Below are 13633 nucleotides of genomic sequence, written 5' to 3' on the forward strand. Positions count from 1 at the left end.
CCTCTTTTTTTTTTCTATTTTTATTTTTTTTTGTTTTTTTCTTTCGCTTTTTTTTTCTTTCTCTTCTATCTCTAGCTTCTATTCCTCTTTATTCTTTTAATTTTTTTGTATTTTTTTCTTTCTTCTTTTTTCTTTTCTAATTTTTTTGTGATTTTGAAAATATTGCTACGTCGAGCACAAAAAATAGCACAATCGCTTATTGTATTTTTATGTGCACCATCATTTATATTTTTATATTCATTGACACAATTGTGTTTGTATTTTATAGTTTGCACTTGTATGAGTATTTTTATTTTATAGCTCACGCTATTATTTATATTTTTATATTTATTGATATAATTGTATTTGTATTTTTATTTTATAGTTCATGCTATCATTTATATTTTTATTTTTATTGATATAATTGTATCAAATATGATACATGTTTATACAACTTGAACTATACAAATACAAATGGTACTTGTTTATATACAAATACAAGTGGTAAATTTGATGCGTGCATATTTGTATATTTTAGACTCAAACAAATACAATAAATTCATAGGCTTGTTTGTGTACAGATACAAATAATATGTTATAAATATTTATATTTAAACTATTCAAATACAAATAATAAATTTATTTGAAGTATATAGTATGACACAAATAAATATAAAATACAACAACAAAAAAATGAGAGAAAAATATAAAAAAGATGACAAAAACGAATAAACGAACAAAGCAAAATGAAAAATAAAATACAAAAAAGGAAAAAATGACAAAAAAATGTAACAAAATAAAGAAAAAACAAAAAATGCAAAAAAATGGAAAAGAAAGAATGAGAACGAAAAAAAGAAAAATAGAAAAGAAAGAGAGAAAAAGAGTAAGTTAAGGGAGAAATAAAAGAGAGAGGTTATGGAGTGTATTTAATTAGCAAGAGAGCCTATGGATTGTAATTAATCAAAACTTAGGTTAAATTAAATAATTAAAAACTTATGTTTGCTAAGTCATGTAGTTTTTCTTGTAATATAAGAGTATTTTTGTCTTTACATAATAAGAAGTAACGGATAATATGAATATCCATATTATTCATTGGGTTTATCCATTTTATCCATATTAACATGACCCACTTTTAACCCGCCTATATCCGACTCAATCCGCCCGTTTGCCACCCTTAGCTGTAACCGCTCCATATCATGCCTAATCACCTCCCTCCAATACTTCTTCGGCCTATCTCTATCCCTGTTGAAACCATCCATAGTCAGTGTCTCACACCTCCATACTGGAGCATCCGAGTCCCTTCTCATCACATGCCCGAACCAACGACACTAGAATCGCTGTACATTATTGTGCTGTGAGGAGACCAGGAGACAAATTAAAAAAGACCATTCGGGAAGCCAAAGGCTCAAGCAACTTTGTAAAGCTGTAGTGTCGCTATCTGTTTTTTGTCAGTATAATTTGGTAGCATCGATCCTTTCAAATGTCTGCCCTTGTATTCATCTGATTCTTGAAATGGAGATTATTTATCTACTTTGACTCCCTTATTTCTGCTTCAGTTAGGAGCATCAGACGTTCCAATATTTTAGTGGTCCTTCAGTAGTTTTCCCTGTCGTCCTGCTCTTTTTCCCATACCTTTTAAAGTAATTGTATAGAGCCACCTTTTTTCTAGAAGCATGTTTGTTTTTATTCAAATGTTTTATATTTGCAGATTTTACGGCATCCATCTTGGGCTGGTTGGAGGAGGAGAAGCTCATTAATAATGATAGTTTGTCTACAAACTAGCGTGAGATGAATAAGCATCTACCAATATATTATATTTTTATTATTGGAATTTTGTTCCAATCAAGAAAATTATACTTGTGGGGCTCGATGACACGTGTGAGAATTTTTAACCGTAGGGCTAATCTCATTTTCAGCACCATCTCAAATTCGATTGCTAAATTCGTGAGACCTTATGCAAAATCCAGCCCAAAATTCAGAAAATTTGTTATTGATGCATCAAATAGCTACACTATTACATAGAATAACCTAAGAACACATACTTATTTCATATGGACTATATTTTTAATCTTAGGGGAAACAAGAGTACTACCAAGTTATTTTGTGGATAGAAATTTCTCTTTTTTCTGTTTAAAGGTTTTTTTTGGGCTTTTGGCTGCAGCAGTAATCCCATCCCATGTGGTCGGTTGTAAGATCCCGAAGCTTCTCTTGTTCTGCTGCAACTCAGCAATGGAAGCTAAGGTTTTCAATGCTCAATCGCTCTCTTTCTTCTTCTTCTTCTGAAGGAATTCGTGAAGGAGAGTTACTTCAATTGGACGAAGTGGAGACAATCCTCAGAGATGTTAAAGCTGATAATGTCAAGGTTATTCCCATACCAAAGCACTGCCATTTTGCCGATTTCATGGTTGTTGCTACTGGAAGATCTGCTTGGCACGTTCGTAACATTGCTCAAGCCCTAATTTACAAGGCAGGTTCCATTTCTTCTTGTTGCTAGTAATTACCCCAAATTGAAATTTGTTAATCAGTTATAGTTTTGTTCGTCCTTTCTTCATCACTTACTTGCTTAATGTTTCCTTTTTAGGAGATTGCATCAACTAGTGATATTAGTGATAGCCGATAGGATTAATTCACTAGGTACCTCTTATCTTATCGAGTAACTCTGTCCACCATGTTTCAGACAAATAGGAAAAAATAGTAAGGACATGCAAACGGAAAAAACTGACTATTATACAACTGTAACATGATAAGTAGTACCTTATTTTCCATCCTGTCATACATGAACCTGCACTCTGGCTCAGGATGAGAGCTAATGATTTGCAAAGAGCATCTTTTGATTGGATGGACTCTCTTTATAATGTCATCATTTGGGTTCTCTCCTCGTGTTCTATTCCATACTTTCGACATTGGCTGTCTCATTGAGAGAAAACTGCACCACAAACTTGTCTTTCTTTGTCCAAAGGGTGTAATTGTTTCTAAATGCTTTCTGGAGGTGGAAATGCTCCCATTAGTTTTTCGAGCTGAAACAGTTGTTTCTGTCGGGTGATGTCTTTCATTTATTTGTTGGAGTACCAAGTCCTTCGTGATCTCGTATTCATCATTCAATAACCTGCATTGATATTTTCAGCATTAAGCATTGACAAGTCACATATTTCAGTAGCCTAGAGAAAAAAATAATTTCAACATTAGAGGCCACTTAACTAAGTTCATCTTTATTTTAAGAATAGTTAATAAAGCTGAGAAGTTTTTCTATTGTTTCCCACTTCACAAAAGTTAACAAAAGGAAAGATGGAGTGCAAAGAGAAGTGAATAATAGGCAGATATACATGTTAACAGTTGATATGAGAGGAAGTATTTCTCTGATAGAGATTTCCAGAATCACAGGCACAAGAGATATAAAACATGAAACGATTTCAGTGAAACCACACAATGAGATATATTTGGCCCTTGGTCCTAAAATGGCTAAGTGCTCATTGGACAGAAACTCAATTCATCATATAAGTTAACCCAGTTAAGACATGGAAAGAGAGGAGGTTCAAGGATACTAAAATCATAAACTCAAAAAGGCTGGAGTAGACTCACATAGAGGTATCACTGAAGTTGAAATGTAAACCAGGTTCCTTTTTAACAATCTCCTCTCTCGGCTCATTCTGTAATTGTTGTAGAAATGCACCCATATGTGAACTCTGCACCGCCAATTCCAGACCCCTGAAAGAAATGGCCGTCAAATGGAACTTCAAATTTATGTTTCAATTAGAATTCAGAGGAATAGAATTTAATGCCACCTCAATTTATAAAGAACATCAAAGAGTCAAATTTTAGGTATGTCTGTCTAGACAAAAAGAAAGAAATCCAGTGGTTCGAGTTATTTGACTATCCAATCATTGCTCCACTGTATGATGTGTTTTTCCACTTCGCTTTCTTTTCTTCAATATTTCGCCAACCAACTTAACAGCAGAGTTTTTATTTTTGGATAAAGGTCATATCTGTAGTCCTAAATACTTGGAAACCAGTCACTAAGTCTTTTTTAATTTTAGCAGAATCTGATTTAATCAAATATGCTTCTGTATCTTTTCTGCAATGAACACAAGTATGGAATTATACTATGTTCTATCTAATTAACTTGAGAAGCTGAAGAACTGGAATCCCAAAGTGTCTAAGCAATTTGAATATCCAGTCCTCATTCCTAAAAAAAGCGGTTCTTTGTTTTTTTCCACTTAAATCTCCAAGTTTTCACGGCTCAAGAGAGAGTATGTTTTGCTAGTAAGATGGCTAGATATTAAAGCTTAAATGACTCCAGCTCTTTTCTCTTTATCACAACAAAAAGGGCATGTGAACTCGTTTAAATTAACAAGCGATGGATTCTGATATGTAGTTGTCCAATAGAATTGGTATTTACAAGAAAACAGGATCTGCTGCTTCAAGAGGGCAGTGGGTATTTATTCATCAAGCCAATTTCTTTTTTAGGTACTTTTGAGGAGAAATATGTGGAATATTTGTTACAGTATGTTGTTTTATCTAACTTTTACAAACCTACTGTTATCTGCCAGAAGGAAATGAGAAGCAAAAATGTCCATTGAACTATCATGCACTATCAGAAAACAGACTTCTTGATTAATCTTAGAATTAAAGCTTGGATGGAGTGTGTTCACCTTAATAGATTTTCATTTTAAACCTCATGAAAGGCTCGAGTAAGTGGGGAGGTATGTTCGCTGAAAAGGAGAAGACCAGCAAAGCTGAAGGGCGTGGCATAACCGTATTGGCAATTCTGCTGCATTGCACGTCTCATGTCAGTGCCAGTGATGCAATGCTGGAGGCTAGAACAGGCTTGCACTGCAGGGAGAAAGGAAAAGAAAGGATGCCACTCAGCAATTTCCTTTGCTTCAATCTTAAAGGACGTAAAGCTTCAGATGCTTCGTCATTTTTTAGCAATTTATGCATCTTTTTGGTGAGGGATTTGCCTGTCAAAGGGGAAATATTGAAGTCTATTTCCCTTCTCAAAAAAAAATTGAAGTCTATCCCAGATTTTTAAAAAGGGCAGCCCAGTGCACTAAGCTCCTTAAGCTCCTGCTTTGTGCAAAGCTCTGGGGAAGGGCCCGACCACAAAGATCTATTGTACGCAGCTTCATCTTACATTTTTGCAAGGGGCTGTTTCCAAGGCTTGAACCCGTGACCTCCTGGTCACATGGCAACAACATTACCAACCTAGCTAGAAAAGAGTAATTTTTTATAATAAAGTAATAGATTAGCATTGCATGGGCATCAGGAAGATACCATATACAAAGGTGCAACCAGTTAGCTCCTGTACAGAAGGGCAAAAAACATTTCAGCAGTAGTACAAAGTACTCTATGCTAGAACTAAGGAGCTAACAAAGTCCTGAAACATGTCAATTCTATTAACAGGTGTAAGAAAATTCCAACTGAACTTGGTTATCAAAAAAAAATTTCAACTGAACAAATTAACTAAACATTTAGTCTTGAGAGAGCTGATGAATTAGGATCTTGGTGCCCCTGTTAGGTGAGTTGATGAACCTGCGTTAGGTTATTAGTAATGGATACTGGAACCCAGGTTTTGATGATTGTTCCCAAGAAAAGGTACCTATAACAGTCATCTTCAGTTTCAAAAACAATTATAACAGTCATCTTAAGGTTGAGCAGCAATCAACCAAGAACGAGGTAGGATCTTGTGAAAGTACAGGATCAAGAAGCATATGATAACTTCAACTTCTCAACTATGGCATCTCGATATAATATACATTAGGAGCATCTACCTGTGGTTGACACCTTAAAACTTGTTGCTGTACATGCTATTTGGCCAAGCATTTTGTACAGCTTTGACTTGTTATCTCATTTATAGAGAAATGAATCTAGAAATTCCTTTTGTGCATCTTTTTGGTTCACAGCTTAGAAACTTTTGGAGTCGAAGAATAGTTAGTAGGACATAAACTGCGAAAATAACATCATTGCATATTCAGTTTTTTAACTACTGCAAACAAATATCTTACCAATTTTACTTGAAGAATTTGCTTATTGGCACTTCACCTTTTTGTTTGATGAGCACAGGTTAAGCAGAAGCAAAAAGGATCAAAGAGAATGTTGTTACCTAGCGTGGAAGGTCAAGAAGGGGGGAACTGGATTGTAATCGACTCTGGTAACAAGCACTTCATTTTTAACACTCTTATCTAGGTGATTTTAAAATTTTGTGGATCTGGTTTCATAAATGTGATAAAGCATTGTGGCTTATGTAGTTATTTATTTCCAACGAGTCATTCAGGTAAAATCTGAAGGTGATTAACTTGTTTGGGGAAGATCTATACGTAGAAATTTTGGAGAGCATTCACAGCTAAAATATAAAATCTGTGACTTGTCTCATACAAGCTACTGATGCACTGTTAAGGGTTATCTGTTGGGGAACGATACTTTTCCAAGATGTTTCAATTGGTGTGCTCTATCAAGGATGATGTGCTTATACAAGTTCTTGATTTGGTCATATGAGTTTTAAACTTCTATGAAACTTTCATGCTTTATGATACTTAAATAGCTTCGAAACCCTTCCGTTATGACAATCATGATGTTTTACCAAGTAAATCGAAAGATTTTTATTCTTTGTAGATCTAGTTTGTAAGAGCTATTCTAATATTATTTTGGTGCTATTTGGACGATCAACTGACCCACAATCACCTTCTACCATCTCTGATGCTCTTATGCAGTAGTAAAGTGCTCTAGTGCTCTGTTTTATTTATGACTTCCATTATATGTTAGATGAAATGGAAATCGACTTTTCTGAGTACACGTCAATAGTTTACAGCAAATTGTATTTTTGGTCCGTTGAGACATCTATCTTTTGCCGAAGTTCCTGGTAACGATGAATTGCATTCATCCATGTGATTGTGTGAATGCAGGAACTAATTTTACTAGCCGTCAATTAAGAAACCCGTCAGTGGTCAAATTCGGCTGAGTTCTTTGATATTCTATTCTCAATTACTGTATTTTGTTAATGGCAATAGGCAAATTAGTAATTCATGCCTTTGATGAGAAAGTGAGAGCATACTACAACTTAGAGAAGCTTTGGAGCAAAGATGCATCAAACCAGGACCACGATCTTGTCCGGCGTCAGGTAAATTATTTTTAGTTGCTTGTCGATTGTTAATAACTTTCAGCTGAATAGCCTGATTTGTCACATGTCATGCTCAAATATCCTTATCGGAGTATTTTTTTATGTAAGGATCTGAACAAGGCCTTTTCGGAGGTTCTCCCTAAGAATCCCTAAGAATAACTCTAAGAAACGGCCCTCTACAAGTGCCTTTGACCTATGAGCTTTAGCATGGAAATTAGCTGTCATGTTGACTGATAAATCCAGCCTCTTCATGGAAATGCTTTCTTTTGGAACTTGTTGTAAGTTCAAAGCTTGTAAATTCCATTTTCATTGTGAGTATGATTTTGATAATGGTATCCATTAAACCATTGAGGTGTACATTCTCAAAATATGTCACAAAGCAGCAGCAAAGCCTTTGGCGTGTAATAATTATTCCAGTTGAAGTATCCAAAGTTTTTCTTTAACAAATATTTTCATGTTTAAAATGTCCATTTCTTGCTTTAGTACCAATAACTTGCCTCATATAACCCCTACAGGTGACAGAAGATAAAGTTGTGGGCTCCAAAAAATGTAAATTAAAAAACAAAAACAAAAAAAGCACAACGAAAGGAAATTTAAGGAGACAAATATGAAATTCATAAATTTAAAAGATCTTTTTTTAGTTTTTTGTTTACTCTATTGGACGAATGTGACATTCATAACTTGAATAAACATTAACCGTAACGACCCTCTTGGTCATTTGTGAATTTTACTTGTTTTTTTCATTTTAGCTCTTCTCATAGTTTGTTTACGTGATTTATGACTTACCGGGATTCATAGTACCGATTCTTGAGGTGTCCCGAAATGAGTTAAGTCATTAGTTGGATTATTGAGTTTTAATAAAGTTAAGTTCGGTCATGATCAAATTTTGATCAAGATGACCTGATGTGGTATTTTAATATTTCCAATATGCCGAAACATACTTTTTAATCATTTTACATATTTAATTTGTTGCTATGATATTGAAAATAAATCATGAGGATTTATAGAAGTTTTGGGTACTTTGAATAATTAGTTAATTCTTGATTGGATGGATCAAAATATCTATTTATTTCTTTGTATGGTTAATAAAATAAAGAACTTAATTTACAACCAGCTGTATCAACTAAGGGCTGCGGCTGAATTAGAGCTTACGATTTTGACTGTATTTGGGAAAAAGTTGCAATCGATCTCCAAGTAAATTTAACAATTTTTATCCTATGGTAATTGGTTAAGTTTGTAATTATAGATACGGGGATTAGTGATGTGCATACGAATAGATAGGCGAGAAAAACAATTGTTGGGTGCATCTGTGTGTGTGTCAAGTTTTTCATGGGATTTGAGAATAGTCTAGGTACTGATTTTCTTGATTCTTAGATTAAATTTATGTTAATTTAATATATACAGTAGCCCAAAAGTGGGTACATTATTAGGTGGGATATAATGTTACCCATGGTTCGCTTACTTGGACGTTTTGGTGTCAGTAGATTCAAGGGTAATAGATAAATAAAAAGATTGAAATAATCATGGGATGGCAATATGTTATGATTACTATTTGGCTTAATAATGATAAAAATTTTAGTCAATTAATTATTAGATATTAACGAAGGATGAGTTAAGTTTACTGTTATGTATTTGAACAGATCTTAAACATTTTGAAGCTTTACAGGGCAAGTCCTTGGCAAATTAGCTTGCAATTGAATTCTTCGATTGAGGTAGGTTTCGGTTTGATTGGAGTTTACACTTAATTTAATTGTGTATGCTCCTAAATTGGATGCTTGTTGATTGGTGCTCGGAAATGCTTGAATTTGATGATGTTTGGATTGTTGATATTTGTATAAATAATTATTGAAAATTTACCTGATGTAATTGTCTCATGACTTTAAGTGTACTTGTAAACTTGGTACATCGTATTTTATGCTGTGAGTTAGTGTAAATTTGATATTGATATTACTTGTTTATGGTAGATCAGGTATCATACCGGTACGGATATGTATATTGATATTACTTAGTTATGGTGGATCGGGCACCACGTTGGTACGGATATGTATATTGATATTACTTGATTATGGAGGTCCGGGTAACACGCCGGTACGGATATATATATATTGATATTACTGATTTATGGTGGATCGGGTACTACGCCAGTACAGATATGTATATTGATATTACTTGTTTATGAAGGATCGGGTACCACGCCCGTACGGATATGTATATTTATATTACTGATTTATGGTGGATCAGGTACCACGTCGGTACAAATATGTATATTGATATTACTTGTTTATGGAGGATCGGGCACCACGCCGGTATGGATATGATATTGATATTTCTTGTTATTGAGGATCGGGTACCACGCCGGTACGGTACATGAACATAGATTGTTCTTGGTCATGACTATTTAGGCAAAAAAAATAAGTCTCATAGCATGTGTGTACATATTTGTGTTGATTCTGTGGATGTTTACATTATGGTTGATACTCTTGATGGTTATTTGGCTCGGTTGTGAGCACCGTTTGACCTGTTATTACTGTATTGTTGATTCATTGAATTTTTGTTATGTGACGATGCCTGTCTACTTGTTATTTGATTTATGTTGTGTACATGCTATTAAATTGAGTTGACCGATGATACTTACCAGTACATAGTGGTTTGCACTGATACTACCTGTACTCTTCTTTTGTTGAGTGCAAAAAGTGGTCCAGAGGCTCAGACATGACCTCACCTCTAGAGTTAGATAGCAGATCTTGATCTAAGGGTAAACACTCGTCTTTAGGCTGTCATGGGTCATCCTATTTGTTCTTGTCCATCTTTCGGGCAATGAAACTTTCTTTATTTACTTTATTTTTGGATATCTCTTTTAGACATGATCTTTGTTAGGAGTTCTTGTACGATGACTTTCGAGTCTTGGGAATTTTAGTAAGTAGATTGTTTGATTTCGTATTACTAATGATTAGCCCCAGATTATTATTATTAAATTTGTTTATGATAATAGCATTTTAATATTGACTAAGTTATTGGGTAGTGGTTCGATTTAGATGGTTCTCACACAGGAAGATTATTGTGGGTGTCACTCATGGCCTTTTGAGTCATGACATTAACACCCCGATATTAGTATTAAGAGTGGAAAAAAGTTGTTTAATCTTAATTAAACTTATCAATGAAAAGAGCAGATTGTTATGAAATATAAAGTAGAGAAGAACAAGAGTAGAGAGAAGAGAGTATTTTTTTATGTATAAACCACATAAATTTCGTGTTTAGTAAAAGTATTTACATATAATCTCTTTAGGCTTTCTCTCTCCCTATTTTGTAAAATATACTTATACATTCGGTAGTTTCTTATACATTGTAGGGATGTATGATAAAACAGATTTGCCTACATTCATGGAAAGAGTAATCACATAAAATCTTCCATTCCCTTAAATAACGCCATTAATTACCTATAATTATGTAGTGTATGATTAAATATAGTAACTGAAATTTAAATTCGAAAAAACTCTTAAACATCACTGTTAGTTTTTCTCATTGTTGAATTACGTTTTTGAAAAGAAAAAAACCCGTCTTCTTCTTTCTTCGATTCTCGGGAAAAAAAATGAACATCTCCATATTGTTGCGTCATTTGGTATTTGAGAGTCGAAAATTATTTATCAGTCCTACAAAAGTGATGCAAATTAGTAAATTTCAGTAATTAATTTGGAATTTATGTAATTACTTTTATCAATATAGGATTTATTGTAATAAGGTAAAGTTACCTATATGTAAATTTTAGTTGAAATTTTTACACTTGCACGTATTACAGTAACTACTACTCTTTTTGATTGTAAATGCATATGTAGTAGATTAGTAGTGGGCTTATCATTCCAAATAAATTGTTTCAGTTGGAATGACTTTTATAACTTGGCGTGCAATTTATTTATTTATGCATTTTATTGTAATTTATCTTTACTTAAATGGAATATAATAAAAACTTATACAAAAATAAGATTTTCTAACAGTATAATATCACATAAAACATAAAATGTGATACAAGAAAGACCAAGAACACACAAAACACACACTCAAAACAGTCCACAAGTTCAAGAGAACCGAGGACCCTTTGAGTGACCCCTCTCAGATTCAAGATCGACAACAAGAACACAATGTAATGAGGTGATTAACATTTATTTTCAGCGGACAACAAACTAGATTAACAACACGAGAATGAAGAACACAAAGAACAATAACAATATTATTAAGAACAACAAACACATGGCTACAAGAAACAAAGGGATAGATAGATAGACTACACAAAGATGTAATCTTAAGAACCCAAGAGCCTACTTCACTCTTGCACCCTTAACACCACACACAATGATTCACCTATCTCTTATGTTGAAACAAGAGGAACCTCGATCTCCCAAGCATCCAACATTTCCAAGCTTGAATCCAGCACGAGTGAATCATCACTCAAGTTGATTTCCCTAGTTACTATGTTTCGGCCAGGAGGCCGTTTTCCCAAGAGAGGGTGTTGCAATATTACAACTTTCAATATTCTCAAAAACTAAGTAGTAAATGACCTAACATATTTTATTTATAGTAGGTTACAAAAATAGTGTGAAATGTCCAAAAGACCCCTTAGTCAAATGCTTCACTTTTGGCGCCCTTGAAGTGTGGAATGCGGACTATTTTTAGAGCCTATTTAGGCCCTTCTTTGCACTTCATTTGAACACTCCAAGTCTCAGGTTCAATACATCTCATATATGTCCACATTCGTGGTCATACTCGTATCATCATCCCCTTCTTGAAAAGGATCCGACCTCGAATTCATACCTTGCAAATCAAAAAGGAAACAGACAAGCACATATCCTCATGGCATGAGGGTTAGGGTTAGCAAAATAAACAATTAGCATTATCGTGCCACGGTGGTACACACTTGAAGTACAACCAAGGATACTTTGTGTTAATTATGAAAAGCCTTTGTACAACATCATAAAGGAAAGGACTTGGATGAACATCAAGAAACAAGGAACAAAAATCGAAACTACACCTCTCATATGATGTATATCCAACAACACCATGAATATCATCATATACATATAGGTAGTGAAGAAAGGCACCAAAGACACAATTCTCATCCAAGATGTATTCACAAGTAGGAACACACAAAGAGATAAAGGGACATTGCAAGCACTTAGGACCTCTCTTTTTCCAACCACTTCCCGATGGAAGGCATTCCACCAAGGGAATCATACCAATAGGGAGAATAGGGAAACTACCATGCAACAATGCAATCCAAGACAAGTAGTTTGCCCAAGAACTCGATTTTTCTCTACAAATGATGTTAAGCACGCTCCCAAGAGTCCCACAAGATACTTCAATTTGTCCAACCTCATGAAGGTAACAAGAAGCCTTTAACATCCTTGTTCCCTTCCACAAACAAAAATACAACTTGACATCCACAAGTTGTGGTTCACATAACTTAAGTACAAGTGTGTCAAACATGGATGCACGGATATGAGCAACATCCCAAAGAGGCAATGACACATTTTCCCTAGGGTCCTCGAGTAGAGACAAACCACCATAACATCAAAGGGATCACAATTCAAGTCACCATATTTGGCAAGCACGGATGGGGTGTCATGCAAAGGAGTACAAGCAAAATCATTTTTCAAGAAATAATCACAATTCGGGTTTTCCAATTAATCAAGTAAACCATGGTCATCTTCACCCGATTGACTATTTCTTTCCAAGACTACACATTCCCTACCCTTAAGAGTACTCTCATCTTCCAAGAAGAGATTTTCATCTTGAGGAGGAATGTTGTCACACCATAGTGGGTTAACCTATAGGCTATAGCTTCCAAGACAAGCCATACCGTCAACTTCACTTGCACCACTAGGTTCATTAGGAGTGATTAGACTATCTCCAAACAAGATATTGTACCTAAAGAGTGAATGATCTAACCCACGGACAGATTTGGAACTTTCAATCTCTAAGGAATCATTATCAAATTTCAAAGATATGTCAAACACGTGACTAACCCTATGAGCCAAGCAAACATTAGAATCTTTACAACAATATAGGCTCACGGGTTCACCCCCTTGTCCTTGACCAACATCTTTAATTTCTTCACTCACTTGAAATTCATTAATCACATCATACATACTCTCAAGTGGTGGGCAAGTTTTATACACAAGTTGGTCAACGCAATTTTCACACGACGATGTACTTTCATTCAACACAATAGCTTCAACACTAGGTGGACACAAATCGATCTTACTAGAAGAGTCGATTTGGTCATCTATAGGATCAACTAGTGTATCCTCTCGCACAACATGTACATCATCTACAAGTGGTAAGGAATCAATATACTCATATGTAGGTAAGCTACTACTCACACTCAACAGCTTATTAGTCACACGTTCATCATTCACATGCACCAAAGTGTAAGAGTGAGCTATTTTATGTTGATGTTCATGAGTATGTTCGTCTTTACCTCAGTGTGAAAGTCCTTCACAAGTTTGGGCATCAACTTCCTTCGGGAAGCTCTCACCGCAAGGTGTT

The 13633-nt window shown here is 34.7% G+C and overlaps 1 protein-coding gene across 6 annotated transcripts in view; it reads left to right on the top strand.

The window, feature by feature from the left end:
• Positions 1-7551, top strand: part of LOC107878429 (protein Iojap-related, mitochondrial) — an 11456-nt gene extending 3905 nt beyond the window's left edge. Inside the window, exons 2-6 of one of the 6 annotated variants that reach the window (XM_047415424.1) lie at positions 1688-1857; positions 2141-2446; positions 6040-6127; positions 6984-7093; positions 7202-7551. In XM_047415424.1, coding sequence (XP_047271380.1) covers positions 2156-2446; positions 6040-6127; positions 6984-7093; positions 7202-7246 — 534 coding nt within the window. In that variant the 5' untranslated portion in view covers positions 1688-1857; positions 2141-2155 and the 3' untranslated portion in view covers positions 7247-7551. The remainder of the gene's footprint in view (positions 1-1687; positions 1858-2140; positions 2447-6039; positions 6128-6983; positions 7094-7201) is intronic. The other 5 variants (XM_016725425.2, XM_016725422.2, XM_016725424.2 and 2 more) reach the window with 5 other exon arrangements.
• Positions 7552-13633: the final 6082 nt, after the last annotated feature.

Source organism: Capsicum annuum, chromosome 7, assembly GCF_002878395.1.
Source record: "Capsicum annuum cultivar UCD-10X-F1 chromosome 7, UCD10Xv1.1, whole genome shotgun sequence".
In the NCBI taxonomy this organism is placed as follows: Eukaryota; Viridiplantae; Streptophyta; class Magnoliopsida; order Solanales; family Solanaceae; genus Capsicum; species Capsicum annuum.